At 34.4% G+C, this 22529-nt stretch overlaps 1 protein-coding gene across 1 annotated transcript in view; it reads right to left on the bottom strand.

The window, feature by feature from the left end:
- PIK3R3 (phosphoinositide-3-kinase regulatory subunit 3) overlaps positions 1-22529 on the bottom strand; it is a 44250-nt gene that overhangs the window by 4901 nt on the left and 16820 nt on the right. Inside the window, exons 2-9 of the mRNA XM_088154421.1 lie at positions 9067-9178; positions 7815-7913; positions 5899-6079; positions 4933-5058; positions 3711-3853; positions 2112-2288; positions 1262-1336; positions 571-741 (exon numbers count right to left, since the gene is read on the bottom strand). Of these exons, the coding sequence (XP_088010547.1) occupies positions 571-741; positions 1262-1336; positions 2112-2288; positions 3711-3853; positions 4933-5058; positions 5899-6079; positions 7815-7913; positions 9067-9178 (1084 nt within the window). The remainder of the gene's footprint in view (positions 1-570; positions 742-1261; positions 1337-2111; positions 2289-3710; positions 3854-4932; positions 5059-5898; positions 6080-7814; positions 7914-9066; positions 9179-22529) is intronic.

Here is a 22529-nt window from a genome sequence, read left to right as displayed (position 1 = left end):
CATTGAATGAAAAGCAAAATTTCCATAAAGGTTAGTGAAAATAAAGTTGTATTTTTCCCCTATCCAAGTTCATAGAACCCCTGAAATCTATCCATGGACCTAAGGATCTCAGGGACCATGGACCCAGGTTAAGAACCCTGTTCTGATGAAGCCACTGTCAAGCCACCACCATTTTGTTGACAAATGGCCATCTGTAAGCCATACCACAGACAGGAGCACTTCTCCTGAAGATTGGATTTCCTGTAGTATCAGTTACATTTTGCCTAGTAAAATAATGTGCCAATTACTGTGTCTGCCTCCTACACCCATCTCAACTGAGTTTAAGTATTTTACTTGGACGCTGAATTCACAAAACACTTCTTGCAACACCTAAAAAAATCTAAAGTTTTTTTCAGTATTTTTTTTTTAAATTTTAGGAACTAAAGGGGAAAACACATCTTAAAGCAAAAAGCAGCCAGACTAAACCACTCCTACTCTAAAGCAAGTCCCTGTTGAGTTTAATACGGCTTATGCTTTGTAAGCGTGCTAACAGATTTCAGCTTTTAGGAAATTCATAAAGCCAATACTTACACCACAGAACAAGCATAGCAGCCTTTCTTGCTACTTTCTCGAATTAAAAATGCTCCATCAGGTTTCCCACAAAGCAAATCTTCTGCCTGGATGCGATTGATATCTTCCACAAACCAAGTCTTTTCATCATAATGTGGCAGATTTTCATCCTCCTCATTCATAAAATATGTACTAGGAAAACAACAAATCCTTTTTCCTTAATGCAGGATTATTTTTTATAATAGGATCATTATTCTTGACTGAAACAATTTATGCAAACATCAGCAAAAGCTTGCCTTAAAAAAACAGTATGCAACACTACTACCATTAACTCCTATTAGAAGTATAACACAAACTATGGAGTGGGTATCAGTTATCTCATATATGTGCATGTATATAATTAAAGTAATGAATAATGATATTATAACTTCTTAAGCATTAGTTACAACTTTCATGTTATATTCTACCTATGATAAAATGCATTACAATGATGAACATTACTTTTTTTCTGAAAGTATATATAGCAAATAGAAAATATTAGTATTAGTGTTATTTGGCTGTGCTTATGGATTTTAGCCAGGGTCATTTGACTAAGAACAATATACATGTTTATGTGGTGACCAGGCACTATTCTAGCACAGATCTATATGGCCCTATACTAGGATTTTAAATGCAATTTGATAGTATTGTAACATTAAGCAATTGCACTTACTCATCAATAGTTTCATTTTTGATTCCCAGCCAGTCATTAATTCGTTTCTGCCTCACTCCTTTATGATTAAGCCAGCTGCCAAACAGATACAATGCATGTTATTAATATTGTATAATAATTTGGATCATTCCACCAAAATGTCTCTCCAAGATCCCAAAAATAACTAGACCTATTGCCTTCACCTATATGAATGGTTTTACTACAGAAATATGCCCAACAATAACAATGAGGAAAACAGTTGTGCTTCTTTTTTCATGTACAGATACACATTGTGTGGCATTTTCTTTCTGGGGAGAAACAGTTAATTATGGCACAGAAAATATTTGTGGTATGTAAGAACACACATCTCTTCCCTCCATAATGATGGGAGAATGGCTGATTTGTTCAACGATGCCCCCAATCATCATAGCACTAATGTAGGAAGTCACCGTATCACAGAATGGCATAATTTAACTAATTAGTCTATGAACACTGCATTGCCATTCGTTTCAAATTGTATGGGAATATGGAACTGGAACAAGAACAGTATTGAACGAGCACTGAAAAAAGGTTAACTAAATTTGTAATTCTTCTGTGTCAAGAAACTCAGCTTACCTTATACTATGTTATTAGCAGGGGCAAGCAGTGATGGTTAAGGTTATCTGATTGGGCATGGTTTTTTGCTCCTAATTAGAGTCTCAATTTGAACCAGGACCCTTGTATATTTTATGAATGAAAAACTATTCAAGCATTTTTTAAAAATGCTTTTGTAATGTTTAGTTTGGTCACCCCTTGCTTTGTATTAAAGTAGAGATTGGGTGTTGTAGTAGGCAGTGAATAACTGTTAGGTGCTTAGCTTGTCCTTACTTACACAAGGTACTGATCTCTGATTTTGCGTAACTGGATAAGGTCAGGTTTGATACTGTTCATTTTCTTGTCAATTTCTCGGTTGTCCAGGGCTTGCTTCTTCAAATCTTGTTCCAGTCGCATCTTACTATCGTGAATCTCACCCAGACGTGATTTTAATTTTTCATAATTCATCATAATTCTATAAAACAATATCTAGTGTTTTTAAAAGTTACAATTACACTTCTCAAACTAAAATATTAAACTCTGACTTTAAAAGCATGTGCATATTTTATCCATAATTCTATAACACAAAATCAATAGCGGGCACTCTGCAGGATACTACTCCTTGTCCAATTTGAAAACATCCCATTTCCATTTCTTTTTTTTTTTAAGCCTTTAGATTTAATTAATAATATATACTCATGCCAACTTCAGTAAGCTAAATTATCTTCATTATATTAGGAAAAATCCTTATGGTATCCAGAATGTACCTGTATCCCTACAAATTGCTTTGATGTATCTGGAGTTATAGAAGTGTTGAGAATGAAGATAGAACTGATCTCAGAGGGGAAATACTGTTTGAGGCCTCCTCCTGAATTTTTGCCAGCCTCCAATGCTGGCTTTTTGACAAGATGGAATAGCTCAATCCTGGAAAGCCCAAGCACAAGTGTGAGAGGGGGCTGAGAATCTGATGAATGCTAAGACTGCTGTAGAGGGCACAGAGAATGGCCTTGAAGGACAGTGGGAAGATCCATGACCAATCTAATGATCAGATAAGCAAGGAGCCCGTTCGAAGAAACAAGTTTAAGAAAATGCCGCAGACAGGGCCCTCCCTAATTTATACAAAGATGAAGTGAGGGAGGAGGCAAGCACATTCAGACTTGCACGGTTCTGTTACTGTAGCATTTGGCATTTGTTGGTTAGCCTGATCTACCTTCAGCAGCTGACATCTGCCCCCGTCTTTTGAACATTCCTATTACCCAAGGAGGGATTTATTTTCTCTTCAGTGTGACCACTACCATTTCCTTCCTTCAGGTACTATTTAGATGTTAGTGTGAGGAAATTGACTTACATGCTGGGTAAAATGATTTTGACATAAGATATCAGAATCTGAACTAAAAAGAGAAATCAGTTATAAAATTGAGTACTGTTCTGCTGCTCTAATTATACCTCTATAATATGTAAAAACTTCATTCAACACATGATTGTGTTATTACATTTTTCTGCTTGGTTGTATCTTCCTGTCTTTCTTGTAGAGATTCTGCTGATTTCAAACAGCATAATTAGTTTTTTCAATTATAGTTGTTTTTATAATGAAGAATTTTGAAATATACCTGAGCTGTTTGTCCCTTAATTCAGAAAATGGAAATTCAAAATATTTTTTTAAAATACTGTGTGTTAAAATCATTAAACTTTCTGAACTCAACAGAACATTCCTGTAATTCATAGCTGTAAAGTACCTATTTATATAATGACTCCAGATCAGTTATTTAGGTATCCTTTAATATTTAATGCAGCTACTTTGGAGCTGAGTGGGAACAATTAAACAATATGGGGATGACAATGTAATTACCACACTGAACTAAATATTATTAGTAGGTGTGGTATTTGGTAGACTTACCGTTCAATTTCTTTCTCATTCCCTTCTCTTCGAAATCGTTCAATGTATTCTTTGCTATATCGTTCTTGGGTGTGGCACTGCTCTTCAAATATTTTAATTGTTTCATTAAAAGCTTCTATTGCTGTTCTCTTCATCTGAATTTCCTGCACAAAGCAATCCATTTAAAAGATGATAATTTACCACTGGAAGCATAAAGCCATTAGAATGGCTTCCTATATATTACCATTATATGAAAATATAACACACTATTAATTTAGGGACCAGAATTTACAAAATTCAGGCCTCTAAAACTTTACATTTTTCAAAATTGAATCAAATCCAGATTTGTTGACTTTCACTGTAAGAAGCAAATATGTAAATTAATTTAAAAAGCCTCAAGCATCCAGGATTGAGTAAACCTAGCCCCCAAAACCAAGTGTAAGGATGAACTCTCCAGCTTTAGACCCTAATGAACAAGAGAGTTTAAGGAGAGAAGCAACCTGAAGAGCAAAGGTAATGTAAACACATCATGTGCATGAAATAATACTGATAAGATATGAAGAGGAGCTTTCATAGATGATGTGATGATTTTTCTAATAAGTTTTGCAACAATGTATGTTCTGTTTTTCTCCTGGATGTGCCAATCTGGGAGTTTTTTTTAGAAATAAAACTTCTAGAACAGGAAGTAGTTTGCAGCATTCCAGATGTGGTTGTGTCTCAAAATGTCTAACACACACCAAAACACCTCCTGTTCCAGAAGATTTATTGCCAAAAAAGTAGGAACCACCCCCTAATTCTTGCATTCTGCAAGAATATTCCCCACCTGGAATCCAGAATTTGCATATCCATGATATAAGCTCATTTAGAGGGAATATCAAATCCTGCAAAGGAACTTTTTTTTCTTTTTTTTTTGTCTGCGCTCAGTCATTGGTGACCCTGCATAACTGCTAATATAGCAGCTTTGTTCAAGTCACAGATTCTAACTTCATATTAGCCTCTGATATATAGCATAAAGTGGCATTTGCAGGGTAGAAATGAGCAAAACAAACGTGTGTGTATGTTTAAAAAAAAACTTTTCCACAGCTGTTTTACTGGTCAAGTTGTCAAATCTGGGTTTCAGAGTATAGTAAGGAAAAGTATATACTGGAAAATCAAGCACCCATTTGGTTTGCATTGGCATTTACTGTCAAATTCTACTTTTTGCATAGGTCACCATGAGAATGTAAATCAACTTGTAATATACCTGTGATGTTCTAGTATATTCTTCATACAATCTGTCATATTCTTTACTTTTCTCTTGATATTGAGTGTGGTATTCCTGAAGCTTTTTGCCCACAGCATCAATATTATCTTCTTTTACCAACTGATCCTGCATACATCAGAGCAGAAAATAGATATAATTTTGTACAGAAGAAGTTCAGACGCTGCTTTTGCCATATAACTACCTCAGGGAAAACACATCGATCTTCTTAATCCTATAGAACAAAGTTTTCTCAATCACTGACATTTCCCAACCCAGGTTTTGAATGTTGACTGTTCTAAATACTAAGGAAATCTGTATGTCTGAAGACCATATAGTTCTTGGACTTTTGGGAGATCAACTGTTTTGGAATGAATGCCCAAGACTAACTTCTCAATTAATTCCTTAATCCCATTACAAAGCATGGAAGGTTTTTATCAATGAAGCCGTTTGGGGCTTTAAACAAAAAAATTATTATTATTATTATTATTATTATTATTATTATTATTATTATTATTATTATTTTCAATAAGACATCAAGACTCAGATTTTATGGTAAGTAGATAAAATTATGATCTGTTCATATTTGTTTTGCATCAAGATTCACATCATTTAGATATACATTTTTTAAAACTTGATGTGAAACTAGGATAAACAGATCTCAACCATTACAGTATAAAAATGATGCTAAATAATTGATACATGTAGGTGATGCAAATACCTCTTCTGGTTAACAATAGTTTGAATAGCATCTGCACTTACGTTGAGATAATAAGCTTTTATTTTCACATTAGATACTTAATGAAAAGGGAACTCTAAAATAAAGGCTCTTGAAAAAAACAATTTTAGCTGTAGTAATTTAAAATACTCATATAGGAGTAGAAAAGATTGTTCACCACCTATTTTTCCAAAACTTTCAATGAAATCCAGCTGCACATAATGGTAAGATCAGGCTCTTTGAAATCTTACCTGCTGATATTTAGATATAGGGTACATCAGTTTCACATCAAGTTTAGGATTATACTGGGCAAGAGATTCATGATGATAGTGGTTAATCAATTCCACAACAGAATTAAATGTCAGCGGATCAGAAAAGCCGTATTTCCCATCCAGGTGATAAATTTTTATTAATTTATTGTTGCCCCCCTTCCTAGAAGGGAGATAATAAAAATTATCAGGTACATAGCACATTGCATTGATGATGCATACAAATTATATAACATAGTTTAATTATGCTAGAACAGAAAGCTAAAAAGAAAAATTCCTGCGTAATTATTTTGCACCATAAATTTTCACTTTTGTCTGTAACACTTCATGCACTTGTTTAATATCAGTACTTAAATATTTATATGAAAATGCATCATAAGTAGAGCTGTCCCAAACCTCACTAATTTTTAAGAACACTAAGCTTAATTAAAATTTCAGTAAAGGAAGTTTTTTAAGAATCTACAGAACACATTCTTTTTTAATCCTGAGAAATTTTATAAGGCACAATTTGGCTTCTTTACCTAATTATACGATCCAGTTATTCAACAGGTTTTCTACAGAACTACAAGGAAAATAATTTAGTTGGCCTCAAATACACTGTTTGCATATCTATGTTGCTATAGGCAAATATAACGGTTCTTCTGGATTCAATCCATTAAAACAATTGGTAGGGTGAGCCAGGAAAATTCAATGCTTTCCATTCCCTGATATTCTTTCACTGAACTCTACTTTACTGGAAGAATTAGTATCCTAAAGAGAGCTGAGCTAAATATGAAAATACAATTTTCAACAGTTTTTAAATATGTGGTTGCTGCATACATATATATGTAACAAAACTAAACATATTAATGGCCTGTCAAGAAAATGTTTTAACCAGAGAGCAGAAACAAGGCTTTAGCTTTTGCGTTCTTTTTTAGAGCTAGCCGGCATTTACTAAAAAACAAATGCCATTAATTTCAAGAAAGCAAAATAATACACTATTTGAGGGCAAACTGAAGCAAAGAAAAAACCAAGAATTACTTTACAAAGGAAGATATAGACACAAACAGGAATCCCATAATAAGGAGATCTAAGCTTATGAGGGTAAGATAAGGAGAAGACTTTCCTCCTCATCCCAGATTAGAAGCTAGATACAAGAGAGAAGGATACAACGCAAAACAACACGCCTTGCCCATCTATAATCAAAATAACCTTTGATTTGAGGGACAGTAGGCATGGCTCAGTTATTTGTTCTAGATATGGCAGTAGTATATATGAAAGAGATGTGAGAGATATCAAGAGACTGGAAGTACAGCAGAGACTGGGAAATTTCATCCCTTCCTTTCCCCTGTGTATTTAAGTTTCAGTGAAGTTACTTTATGCCAGAGTTATTCCAAGGAAAGGCAAGTATTATCATTAGTATTAAAGAAAACCACCATATATTAATGCTTATTTTGAAGTTTCCCTTCAGATAATTTTCTGGGACAAAGGAAAAGATGTGGAGAATAGCTATAGGGAAGCTTTTAAGGACAAGAATAACAACCAAGAAAATGTAAAGGAACTCTGCAGTATCCAGAAGCAACACAAATCCTGACAACCCTATTCTTACTACAGACTTCCCACATCCTTTGAAACCACTCTAAAGCCATCAGCACTAGAACCTGGTTTTACAGACGAAGAAAAAAGTCCTAGGCTGCCAATTTCCCATGCAGTTTGCAAATGCTCTGGCACAGGTGATGCTGCTCTTTCCTATTATGCAACACTTTTATGGCTTAGCACATACATAAAAGAATATTCTAGGAAAAACAAAGAATATTTACCATTCACATTCACTAGTTGTAACCCTTACAGCAATTTATTAGCAAGCACTAAACACAATTGGACAGGACAATGTATATGATAAAATCCCAGTTATTTACCGCAGTGTGAGCGTATAGTCTCCCTGTTTCTTTGTTGATGCATCTCGCACCAAGAATGTTCCATCTGGCATATCTCGGAGTTTGTCATTTACCTCTTCTCTGGAAGTATAAAAAGTAAATAAAATGCATTTACTTTTACCTTTAATGGGATTCAATCATAATACCACTGTTAATTGCAAAAATATATAAGGGACTCTTGCCTTGCTTTCTTCTAAAACCATTACATATTTCCTACTTAAAACTGTCAGAACTTTGTTGCCTAACGTAGTTTGCAGTCAATTTTTAGAATTTACTCGTGTGGATTGAATCTTTAATTAAACTTAAAAAAAAAACCAAGCTAATGTTTGAACATAGACATTAATTGCACTTATCAGTAACTATAATTAATCAGAAGTAACTAAGGACTGCTTCACATCAGACTATTTACTGTTGATAGTTTTAAGTCACCTGAATCAAAAGACAATTTTACATTATTTACATTTACACAATTTATCAGCTTCCCTGTTTTGTAACTGTTTATTTCCTGAACATATAATAGGTTGTAACAATTAAGATGTATTAGCTTATACCTAAATAGTAGTCTACTTTTTGGTTGTCTTTTTGAACCAATATAAGAAAACCATGCAGAATCAATGATTTGAAGAACAAAATTTTTTAAAGACTAATGTCTGGAGGTTACTGAGCATAAGAGGTTTTTTTTTTTTTTTTAATGAAATGAAAAGAGATATGCAAACTGCCTTGCTGGCAATCACAATATTTCTAATTTGCCCAATAATGGTTATAATGTGGCCATAATTGGAACTGTAGCTTCAGTGGGAAAGAAGCACTGCCACTCCCCTGCCACCTGTCTGCTCTGTACATGATCTACTGAATCATATATTCTGCATTACCTAAACAAATACTTTTTCTCCTGATTCTTTCTTAAATGAAATATTAGACAGCCGTATTCAGTGCGAAAAGATTTAAGATCAGATTCACCAGAAATTAGGGTATTTTAGACATTTGATTTTAATGTTAAAGTTAGTTTTCACTTAGGAAAATTTAATTTAAAAAAATTAAAGTAAGAGTCCAATTTCTGAAACACATATTCATTAACCCTAGCTTCACTGTGGAACTTACACTGATTTCATTATTGTTTAACAATCAGCAAAATCTTAATTTTAACAACATTCAGTAAAAACTCTTCACCAAATTAAACTTACTTTATTCACAATACTACCTAAATAATTGCATATTATTTAATATTCTTTACCTTGAGATGTCTCCCCAGTACCATTCTGCATCCTGCAATGATGAACTGCAATTCTCATTTACCTCATTTGTATTTACAGAAGTTATTGGTTTTGAGGGCTTTGGAGGAAGCGCTGAAAGAGAGATTTGTTCTATTATTTCTGACTTCATAGTATAATCTAAAACCATTAAAGAGAAGATTCAAGTGGGAATAAGACAACATCAAGAAATACCAGGCCTGAAAAGGCAATTGCAAACCACTTCTGTATCACTGCCAAGAAAAATACCTGGATGTATCCATCAGGAATTAGGTGTGACTCATAGGAGACCATACAATTTTATGAGTGATGGACTCCATGTCTTTTCAATATTGGGTGAAAGCAAGACTTCTGCAAACCATTACAGATCTTATATAAGAATATTTCCTAAATTCTTTCTCAAACATTTAGCACTACATAAGATATTGTATAAAATAAAAACTGCTTGGTTTCAGGAGTACATTTTGTATATGCATGTGAGGTCTGCTGCACCTTAAGGAACTTGATAGTATATCACCAAAGCAACATGGTTTGGATGCATAAAGCTCCTGATATCTCCATTTAAAATCACCCTATCCAAACTGGGTCAGGTTTTGTGTGTGTGTGTGTGTGTGTGTGTGTGTGTTTTGAGATAAAATAGATGGCCTATGAAACAATGCCCCTTGATGCTTTTAAGACAGCTATGTATGTTCATAAGCAGGAAAAGTAAATCCTAATGTAGCCACACTAATACAGATAAAGGGGAAACAAGTAACAAGGCTGAGGCCAAACTGCATGCTAATATTTTAAGAATTTCATGTAAATACAGCAAATTTATTCTCTGTTACTCCAGAGGGTAGAAAATAAACCAATATACTCAAGTCAAAAGAAATGATTTTTCAACTAAACATCAAAAGATACTTCTTAGCAGAAGCTATTCAAAAGTGGAATTAATTATCTTGGAAGCTGTTGGACTTCCCTTGTTAAGATTTTGTACCCTTTGTTTAGATACTGACGTTGTTCCAGTACATTGAACTAGACCTCTGAGGTTCCTTCCAGCTTCATGATTCTAAATGTTTCCTATCCCAAAATATGTTTCTAAGCCTGATTTGAAGAGTGAAAACAAATATCTTTATTAGCTACTTTGATGATGAGTGGAAGATAGGGATAACAGAAGGTTTAGAAAAGGGGCTGGGTTGGGGGTAGATTTGGAATGAATTTCTATTTAGAATAAGAGTGCAACAGGAATTATGATACAATTATTTTCTAAACACCTGCTTTAGCTGTTAGCATTCTGTACTACAGAGCAGTCAGATTACAGCACATAACGTTCTGCTGAAAAGGTGCAGATTTACAAGACCAATGTCCTTATATCTTTCAGATAAATAAATATTTGAGTATAGATTTTTGCCCCTATAAATTTAAAACTCTATCGATATGACAAATTTAGGATTCTTATCTCAATTTCTGTTCTGGGCCTAGAACACTCATTACATGTCTGCTAGACACTGGGCTTGCAAAAAGCATCATGTGATCATTAACCAGTCATACTACTTTCAATTACAGTGCAGAATATGAACTCAAGAAAAATATACTGAATTACGTTTTCAAAATAATAGGGCATATTTAAATTAACTCTATCTCTATGAAACCATCACTGTTTCACAGAACAAACTGAACAAATTGACATAGCACACAATTATTTGTAGCCCCAGGTCCTTATGAATAACAGAACAGGATTTCAGTATCTCTGCAAGTAGCATGATCCCAAATAATCAGATACTGTATTGATCTTTGATTTAAAATAGATATAAATCCAGATATTCAACTCTTTTAGCATTAAATTGAATAAATAAATAAATACATACATTTACCACACTTATAGTAAAACTCACTTTAGATTTTATTTTAAAAGTCTACTACTGTAATTTATTTGCCAGCATTGCAGAAGAGCTTTTCAGTGAATCTCTAACCAAACCAATCCCCATCCCAAAATCAAAAATATCTTCAATTGCAAGAGCGTTATACTCCTGATCAAAGTAAAAATTCCTAGAAGCAAATACTGAAGTTGTTCAAAAAATAGTTTTCAATATACTGTGTTTAAGGAAAAAATTGCTTCACATGTTATTAATGAAGAGAACATACTATAAATCATGAATATAAGAACAGGAATAGGGACCTTAAGTAACAGGAAGGCAGATTTCAGTTGAATATTAGGAAAAATTCAACAGTAAGAGCAGTTTAACAGTAGAAATCAATAACCAATAAGGACATGAGCTCCATTTCCCTGGATGTATTGAAACACTCTGGACAGTTATGGGTGCTTTCAATTGGATTTATGCACTAAGCAGTGGCCAGATTCAGTGGTGTAGATGGCCCCTTTCAACTCTATGATTCCAGGAAATAAACAACAGTATGCTAGAATATTGTTACTCTGAACTCTCTTCTATAATTGGAAGGGGACTTACAGAATTAAGAACAATGTATGTCAGTTGCAATTTACTACTTGCTATATAAAGAAAAATTTGCAAGTATGCAAAGTCATAATCTAAGCAGACATACAGAGGTTGAAAATTCAGCTTGGCTCAGTGGCCAGTCATTAGTGTGCATGCCAAAGGATTCAGAAGGCCAGAGCAAAGACCTCTCTCATAATCTTTTACAGCATCTGTTCCAAAGCCCAATGCAATGTACTGGATCTGTCTCTTTAGAAGGATAAGAATACTTCCTGAGTTATTTGCAGTTCATAAAGAGAGAAGAGGATTTGTGTGCTAGCATGCTATTTTTAATAATCTGTGAGCTGCTCTGGTTACCCTGGTGGGCTAAAAGCAGCCCACAATTTCATAGGCAGTCAGTGCAGCTGGCAAAATATTTGAATATATTCTTCCTTATGAGAGAGAGAGAGAGAGAGAGAGAGAGAGAGAGAGAGAGAGAGAGAAAGATAAACCCCATATAACAGAAAAACACCTTAAGGAAACAAATGTATTTAACCGTAGAGAAAAAAATTAAACGCATTATTAAACCTCGTTCACATAGATGGACAACACTGGAACCAAATCAGCTACATAATAAGAAAGAGAACTTTCAGTCAGAATACTTCCAGGTATAAATTGTGGAACAAACCATCAATTTTAGGTACCAAATATATGGGTTACATTTAGAAAATTAAAGAGAAAACATGTGCCAGCAAGATTTGACCTGAAGGATACAGAGTTAGAACTTAAGATCAGTGTAGAGAACGGATTAAATATGCTTAACGTGAAAGAGACGCTAAGGAGCTATGCAAAGAGATATTAGAAACACTGAAATGGAAAAAATATTCCCAAAATTTTAAAGAAGAAAGAGTTGAACAACAAGAAGGATGCACAGTAATTGAATGCTGATTTTTAGTATCAAGCAAGAAAGGAATATGAATATATCTCAATCAAGAATGTAAAAAAAATAAATAAAAGGAAAATAATAAAAAAGAAAGATGAGAAATGGTTCCAAGAACAGAGAAATTATAGGAATGTTTACAGCTAAGATAGAACTACTCAAGAGTAATTATAGAAAATATCTAATAGAGACCAAAGAGATTAAAGGAAAATATCAACCCCCTTTTAAAGAATGACAGAAAGATTAATACAGTAAAGAGAATATATTCAGGAACCAATTCCACAGGAAAGCCAGGTACAATAGGAAATAAACCAGCTGACAATTAGAAAGCATTAGGTGCTGAAAAAAAAATACTTATTTAATTGTTAAAAATTTAGGCAAAGAGGCAGCTAAATTGCTAACAGGTCCAAGTCAACAAAAATGAAATGAGATTGTGGGGCCTAGAGATGAGAAAATATTAGCATGTATAGTCATCCTAAAGAAGGGAGATAACCCCCCCCCCGCAAATTACCAAACCCTCACAGTAATTTCTCACACAACGAAGTTTTGCTTATAATTTTACAAAGAAGAACAAAGCCATAAATGGAGACAGCAATATGAATGAACAGGCAGTTTTCAGAAAAGGCAGAGGGACACAAGATTAGACAGCAAACATAAAATGGATAACAGAGAGAGCAAGAGAATGTAAAAAAGAGAATGACCTTTGCTTTATTGACTACAACAAGGCTTTTGTGTAGATCATACCAGAATGTGTCCTACATTATGGCTAATCAGAGTGTCCAAAGACCCAATTATTCTTCTGAGGAATCTTTACAATGATCAAGAAGCTACTATAAGAACTGAATTGGAGAATCAGGGTAGTTGAGAATAAGGAATAGATTGAAAAAGGATCCACATTGTCCCCGTATCTGTACAGCAAATACATCATAAGAATGGCAGATAAGAAGAGATGATGGCTAGGATCAAAATTTGAAGTAAAAATACTAACGATTTAAGATATGCAGATGACACCACCTTGTTAGTTAAAAGTAAAAAAGCCTTAGAAGAATTCAGTATGAAAGTAAAAATGGAAACTGAAAAATCTGGCTTGATGTTGAATATTAGAAAGACTGCTTATTGAGCTGGCACTCAATCGTAAAGCTTGATATAATTTAGTTTTCTTGGGATCAAGAAAAGATAGTGTGCATTGTGCTGGAAAAAGATGTTTACGCTAAGGAAAAGACAACAACAAATTAAGATCACAAAAGGTATTTCTATGATCCCCACTCCTCAAAAGACCCAAAAAGTTAAAGCAATGGTTATTCCAGTGATATATATAAGAATGTAAAATCAAAACTTTGAGAAAAAGAAAGATAAAAAGACAGGCACCTTCAACTTACAGATTTGGAGATGTTTACTGAGAGCATTATGAATGGCAAGAATCAATCAACTGGTTCTGAATGAACCAAAGACCGATGCTCCTTAATTTGGGAAGTTGAGGGAAGTCAGAGAATGGGAAGACAACAGAGAAGATAAATGGATGGGATCAAAAAGATTACTGGAATGTCCTTGAAAGAGCTATAAATTATTGCTGGGCACAAGTCCAGGTGACAGGCATTTATAGCTGCTGGGGTTAGGCCCAAGTTGATGGCACATAACTAAATTACTGATGGTAAGGAGTTTGCATACATTAAGTTACTCATATTTTTATTGTGTCTGCAACTTTCATTTATAACCCACATCACCCTCAACAAAGTTTCCAGATACAGTGCAGATTCAGAATAGTTTCTTTGCTAAAGAAAATGTAAATGCTTCTTTCCAGTTCTATAATTCTATGAAAAATAGATTTAAATGTGAAAGAAGTTCCACTTCAAAGTTCTAGGCAATTTCATTCAATGGCTTCATACAAGTAGCAGAGCAATAAAATTAACTGCGGTGGATTTTCTCTCGTCTCCCAGGCCAGGTGTGAACTTGGCATCTTTAATAACCAACTTCCAATATTTTACTAACAGAGGGAGAAACCAATCCAATACCAGCTGCTGTGTTACTATCAAGCGATGCTGAGAACCAGAAAGCAAACATATCCAGATGAAACTTGTCCAACAGAACTAAAACTATGCCAAATCATCCCATTGCTTTGTTTAATAGAGTACCAACTTTTCAAATTACACATTTTATTGCATTTTAAAACAATATAAACAATAATAATTGAGAACAAAACTTATACATTGAATTTTGATCTATTAAAGAAAAAACTATATATTTTAAAGGAAAACTAAACAATATAACTAAAAAAAAAACCAGAAAAAGCAAAGGCAAAAATGAAAACATCACTGTTTTTCTTTTACATTATAAGAACTCTGTGATTCTTTGTGTAGTTTTTTAAAAACCCAAAATAAAAGGGTCAGACAGGCATCGCACAAGACTCCTGACTTGCTGGGAAGTATGGATTCTTTTGGTCTTTTGGCCCTGGGTGTAACAGGAAAGCTACTATTTCTGGCAGAGATATGGATCCTTTGATTCTCAAATATTTTGAAATTCAGTTCCTAACCAGCATGGCCAATACTGAAAAATGCTGGGACTTAGTTCAAACAAGATTTGGAGGGACAACTTCCTCTTAACTATTCTAGGTATAAAGGCAATACTGGATGGAGGGTGAATAACTTGCTTTTTTTCAGGGAAAAAAAAACTTCTATCTTGCTGATTGGACCTAATTCAACATGGAATATCCTCTCATCTATAGAGATGCTAAAGATGTTACTACATATTTGGGCAGCTTTGTATAACAAAAAATCCATCATTTTTCATTAGTGATCTACTGCTCTAAGATTGAAGGAAAAAAAATAACATAAGAATAAATATACCTTGGGTCTGAAAATCTGTATTTTAAAAACCCATACTGTTGAAATTCAGTGGGAATAAAGCACTATGAATTGGTTGTAAATGATGCCTATTTTTCAAAGCAAAATATATTAGTTTGCTACTTTAGAGAGATCTCTGGAAGTTAACACAGTACACAGAAAGAGGGAAGAGTCACATGATGGGCCCTCAAGATTAAGTTCTTAGATTTACAAGACACATGCAACCTTAGTTATATAGCCAGCTAATAAAACCTCACAGTTCTAGGTTAAATTAACATCTGTTTGAACCAAGCAATGGATGCCTAAAATAATTTAGATTCTTTCTCCCAATAAAGCATTAATGAACAAAATATCTGATCTGCTGATTTAACAAATCTCTAGTCTTTGGCATACAGCAACAGTGGAACACCTGGTATCAGTGCTCCAGAAGTATCACACAAGAGTAATTTACAGAATTACATAACTGTTAAAAATCATACTGATGAAGAAGAGCACTGCCACAGAGGTACATACACATGTGCACTTTAAATTAAACCCTGACATGTATTTTATAGCTGCCAAACATAAAATAGTTTAATGTAGTGGGAGGAGAGTGGGAGGATAAAGAATGTAGACAGAAAAAATATTTTCCTTTGAAAATAAGATTCCCTCACTTAATGCTTCACTAATGCAATAAATATAAATTATACAAAAATATGAATATAGTGAATAAATGCATGAATAGCTCTTTTCCCTTGGGGATCTCTTATTCGTACTGTGGTCTCTTGATAGAATCCTAAATATTTTAGGTTTTCTTTAATATAAGGGTCTATTTGAAAACACAATGTTAAAAATTCTAGCAATGATTTTCATTGTCAGGAATGTTGCCTGCCCCTGAGATGCCCGGATATTACAGTTGAACTATTCTTCTGGAAAAAAAATTCAGTACAACAAAAGCAACTTTGATTAACAATACCCATATCTAGTTTTACATACAGTGTTTAGGCTTTAAATAACCTATGGTTATTTAAAAGCTAATGATTTGACAAATATTTCTTTTTCTATATCTGGGAATCGACACAATCAATTTCAGATTTCAAGAGCAAGCTGGCACATGCAAGCTAAATTAGATGATTTCCCACAATAAGAAACACAACTTCTCACAATGCAATAGGCTCTTTTAAAGTATCAGCCCTACTTCCACTCTTAAACTCAACATCAACAACCGATCTGCTGCATTCAGAATTCAGATGATGGTAACTGATAATTGGGAAACTGAACTTTGAAAGAAACAGCATTTCAGCCAAATATGAAATGCGCTTGAGATCATATGTTGGCGATGTCAGTACACTGACTATTTATGAGTTTCTAGAAGGGAGTTTTAGCACAGCTGCTCATGCTTTGCAAATTATTTTTCTTTTCTGTACATATAATTTAGCTCAATAATTCAATTTTTGTGTGAATGTGTTTATCTACATAGAAATAATGGCCTTTTGCATTCAGTGGGCTTTCATGTACAAATAAAGTGTGTACAAGACTTCAGCCTTCATATTCTCAAAATATGAAACAAACTGAAGCTTTAGATAGTAAAAAGAAAGAGTTTCTAAAAGGTAGTCATACTAGTCTTTTACACTACAGGTAATCCTCACTTAGTGATCACAATTGGGACTGGCAACTCCGCTGCTAAGTGAAACATCATGTGAACACAACGGGCTTACAACCTCACTTCACCTTCAGTCGTTAAGTGAATCACCATGGTCATTAATTGAAACATTTGCAAAGCACATAAATGGTGATCACATGACCATGGGATGTTACAACAGTTATAAATGTGAGGATTGGTTGCAAAGCTATTTTTTAAACACAGTCATAACTTTGAACAATTATTAAACAAGGCAGTCAGAAAGCAAGGACTACCTGTACTACCAGGAATCTTGTGGTAACTTAAAAGATTAAACAATTTTATTTTGTCACACTAACCCTTGTGCATTTCAGTCCACTTAATCAGGTCCATGCAATGAAAAGTCCCTTTCATAGGACTTCACTCCATGCATCTGATGAAGTGGCCTGAGATGTGATAAAATAAAATTGAATATACCTAATTTTTAAAAAGTTAGCGGTATAGTGGTTAAGGACATGGACTGGGACCCAGATTCAAAGAAATGAAGGAATTTTGATATATACACCCTTGAATTCCTAGAGGAAAGGTGGGATATACAGTGCATTCGGAAAGTATTCAGACCCCCTTCACTTTTTTCAATTTTGTTATGTTGCAGCCTGATACTACAATAGTTCAAATTCATTTTTTTCTCATTAATCTACACTCAGTACCCCATAATGACAAAGTGAAAACAGAATTTTAGAAATGTCTGTAAATTTATTAAAAAGGAAAACTGAAATATCACATGTACTCAAGTATTCAGACCCTTTACTCAGTACTTTGTTGAAGCACCTTTGGCAGCAATTACAGACTCAAGTCTTTTTCAGTATGTTGTGACAAGCTTTGCACACCTGGATTGGGGGATTTTCTGCCATTCTTCTTTGCAAATCTTCTCAACCTCAATCAGGTTGGATGGGGACTGTTGGTGGACAGCCATTTTCAGGTCTCTCCAGAGATGTTCAATAGGATTCAAGTCAGGGCTCTGGCTGGGCCACTCTAGGACATTCACAGAGTTGTCCCTACACCATTTCTGTGTTGTCTTGGTTGTGTGCTTAGGATCGTTGTCATGTTGGAAGGTGAACCTTCAGCCCAATCTGAGGTCCTGAGCGCTGTGGAGCAGGTTTTCACTGAGGATATCTCTGTACTTTGCTCCATTCAGCTTTCCCTCAACCCTGACCAGTCTCCCAGTCCCTGCTGCTGAAAAACACCCTCACAGCATGCTGCTGCCACCACCATGCTTCACTGTTGAGATGGTATTGGGCAGGTGATGAGCGGTGCCTGGTTTCCTCCAGACGTTTAGAATTGAGGCCAAACAGTTCAATCTTGGTTTCATCAGACCAGAGAATCTTGTTCCTCACAGTCTGAGAGTACTTCAGGTGCTTTTTGCAAACTCCAAGTGGGCTTTCATGTGTTTTGCACTGAGGAGAAGCTTCCATCTAGCCACTCTGCCATAAAGCCCAGATCGGTGGAGGGCTGCAGTGATGGTTGTCCTTCTGGAACTTTGTCCCATCTCCACACAGGATCTCTGGAGCTCAGTCAGAGTGACCATTGGGTTCTTGGTCACCTCTCTTACTATGGCTCTTCTCCCAATTGCTCAGTTTGGCCAGGTGACCAGCTTTCGGAAGAGTCTGGTGGTGCCAGACTTCTTCCATTTGAGAATTATGGAGGCCACTGTGCTCTTGGGAACCTTCAGTGCAGCAGAAATTTTTTTGTAGCCTTCCCCAGATCTGTGCCTTACAATAATCCTGTCTCTGAGCTCTGCAGGCAGTTCCTTTGACCTCATGGCTTTTGCTCTGATAGAGTATGCATTGTCAGCTGTGAGGCCTTCTATAGAGAGGTGTGTGCCTTTCCAAATCATGTCCAATCAATTTAATTTACCACAGGTGGACTCCAATCAAGGTGTAGAAACAGCTCAGCAACTATCAAGAGAAATGGGAGGCACCTGAGCTAAATTTAAAGTGTTACAAAGGGTCTGAATACTTATGCCAATGTGATATTTCAGTTTTTCCTTTTTAATAAATTTACAGACATTTCTAAAATTCTGTTTTCACTTTGTCATTATGGGGTACTGAGTGTAGATTAATGAGGAAAAAAATTGAATTTGAACAATTGTAGTATCAGGCTGCAACATAACAAAATTGAAAAAAGTGAAGGGGGTCTGAATACTTTCCGAATGCACTGTAAATGTAACAGATGATTTGGTCGTGTTTTTCCAATGCTTTTCCTTATTAATAAAGTATACATTAGAAATCTAAGTTCCAAAAATATGTTCAAATCTACTGCAGGTGTTCATTTAGACTATAACCTTTGAAACTCATAGCATACCACGAGCATTTCCATATTAACTTTTATGCTAATTTAAAATCTGCTTCAAACTCCAGGGTTCCCAGAGTATGGTCTGTATTGTAAATGTTGAGCCACTTTTTTCCTGGTTCTATGTGGCTTATATCAAACTGAAACTGGAGAAAAGCTAGTACTTTCTTCTGCAATGCTGATGTTCTGCAGAAATGGAGTTGTTTTTCTCGTTGGCAGGAATTCTTGCCTCATCCTGTCACTTGATTCTTAGCTTCAGCATCCTGTTTCTGATAGCCCCTAAACAATGCCTACTGACAAGGATCTTTCCCTCTTTGGCCCACCATAGCAGTATGGAACCCATGATTAAGAGGCTGCGGGTAAAATATCTTGTTACAAAAATGTTGATATGTTATTCTTTCATCTTCATCACTTGTAAAAGGATTTTAAATACAGGAGAAAAGGCAACTTTGCAACCAGAAAGCTTATTTCATAGCAATCACGTTTCCTTTCCCTACAAATGAGCAAATACATTAGTATCAATTAGTATCAACAAGTGGGGGATATTAACAATTTAAATTTCCCTCTGATGTGGAGTAGGGATGAGTGGGAGCTGTTGCTGCTATTCAGTAGCAGCTCAGAAAATGGGAAACTGATTTGTTTGAACTCTTACTTGTTACCTGCTTAAGCCCTGATTTTCTTAGGGTATTTCCTGCATATTCTGTGTTCTGAGTTTGGCAAAAGTAAAGATAAATACAGTACGGTATTGTTTTGGAGGAATTGGAGTTAACAGTGGCAGTGTGGAAATGCTCTAAATCATACCACAATAAACCTTAGAGAATAAATATTTCTGCAATCTTACATTGTAACACTGATAAAGAAAAATGTTATTTGATACTAAGTAGACTTAAAATGGGTACATGCAAATACTAAATTAATTCTACACTTATAAGAGAATGCACTCATTTATTTTATTCTGTACATTAATCCACAGATTGTGATTGTGTTTAACTATTGTTTGAGTAATACTCAATTCATCTTGTTGAAAAGCAATGCAGATTTGTTATACTGTGTGAAAATTTTTTAAAAAGCTGACTACTTTTGTTGTACTTTCATTTAGGATTTATTCTAGCTTTTGTTTAGAATGTATTCTGTTTCAAGAATTTAAATCCTAAAACTCATCAATAGGAAGCATTTTATTAGTTCATACATTGAGACAGAAGTCACAATTATTATTACTAAGTAAACTATCAATACCATTTTCAAGAAAACATAATTTAATGAATAAAGTAAGTGTCAGGCACAATATGGATGCAACAAACTTTATATGGTTATTGTACCAATGGGCACGAATAGGCTATTACTATGGCTTTGTGTGTGTTAAGTAATGGTAAGTTACTTACACACTTCAGAATTTTCCTAGTGGTTTCATTAAACAAACTTTAAAAAATTCCCTTTAATATCTCATATTTGTATAATGACATCAAATATTAAATAAGCAAGTGATAACATCTACAACCTTCTAAATTTTCTAGAATCACATTTGATAACAGAGATAGGAAATAATACATCCACCAAATTATTTTACTATCTCTTTTGGGTCTGATGAGTATTATTCCATTATAGCAAAATAACCAAATCAAACGTGTACTTACAAATGCAAAATGAAAGATTTATTAGGGCACATATACCTTAGTGCATCCAAACAAAACATTAATATCATATTTTTAAGTCTTTAGGTATCACAAGACTATTGAATGAATTTCTTGCTTCATGCATATTATGAACTACATTCAGAAGTTAGGAGGCCAACAGCCTCAATCCAGCTGTAATCATGAGCTCTTCTTATCAAAAGATTAAACCAGCTGTTAACAGGATCTATATGAACAACTTAAACCATGTCAAAGGGGTCAAAGTGAATATATTAGAGGAGGAAATGCTGTTATAGTACAATATAATGCATATTTACTCAGACATAAATCCTATTACATTTAACAGCATGTATGCCAATGTGACACTCAAATATACATAGCTGTCACTACTGTCAAATTTTGAACATGTGCTGTCATAAAGTATGTTTTCCCCTCACAAAGAAAAATATTACAACTCCACAATCTCCCTATACTTTATGCATAGATCATAACAATATTTAATGATTTTTTTTAATTTTAAAAATCAGTTAATGTCTGAGAAATTTACTGAGAAGTAATCCAGTAGGTGTATAAAAGAATGATGGAAGTTCTGATATTAGTATGAAGCTAAAACATGAGATCAGGTGGTCACCAACTGGCAGAATGGATGAAATCCAATAGTCTTCATTTATTTGTTAAACTTATATTCCTCCTTTTTTTCAGGAGCTCAAGGAGGCTTACACGTGTAGGCATCTGGTGGAAGCCACACTGACATTATGCCTATTTCAGTGTCATTGGACAAATGATGCAAATTATTTTATATGTATTATTCTTGTAACAATATAATGACAAATATAATATCCCTTCCCTCCTTGTGAATACCAGTTCTTTTATGGGGAGCACCCTTCATTCTATTCTAACAACCCTGTCAGATACGCTGGGCTGAGAGTGACCAACCAAATATCACTAAGAGTGGACTGGAAGTGAATCTCTTTAATCTTAATCTAACACTTTAACCACTACATTGTACTGGCTTACGTTGCATCCTTTCATCATTTCAAAACTTACTCTCTAAGAGAAACATTCATTTAGTTCAGCTATTTTGCTTTCATGTTCTTCTGAAATAAGACAAATCCTTTCTTTTGCCTTTTTTTTTTTGCAGCCGAATATTTGAAGATGATTTTACTCAATGCTTATTTGTAGATTTGTTACCTCATAACAAAACAAATTTGATCAGAACAGTAATAAGATTAAAAAAGAATATTCGTATGCTATTAATTGTACATTTGTATTTAATAGTAAAAACATGTCACCATTAGGCTAATCAAGAATTAGAAGAGCCGTGAAAAAATAGAATGTACTTTTCTCATTTTTATGACTATTATAATTTGTTTTCATATAAAGGGAAAAGTCCTTGGAGATTAAAAAAGAAGAGTTATAACAGTACCTAGAATAATATTAATTAGTCTCCTCTGCCTGTTTATCCCTAAGGTAAAAGTAATCTGGATATTCAATGGAGACTTGTATCTTTAGCTTAAACTAAAAGCTATTAAGTGTCTTCTATGTTTCATGGAGGATATCTGTATCCTCACCCCATAGCAACCAAGGGGAGGAAGGGCAATTTAGCTTGCAAAAATGGCATGAAAAAGAGGTTATACAGACACTCTAAAAATCATTTTGACTTTTTTTTTCAA

Source organism: Python bivittatus, unplaced genomic scaffold, assembly GCF_059951505.1.
Source record: "Python bivittatus isolate LINGU-HERP-01145 unplaced genomic scaffold, Pbiv_v1 ctg000700_np1212, whole genome shotgun sequence".
In the NCBI taxonomy this organism is placed as follows: Eukaryota; Metazoa; Chordata; class Lepidosauria; order Squamata; family Pythonidae; genus Python; species Python bivittatus.
This window is presented reverse-complemented; position numbering and strand designations above follow the sequence as displayed.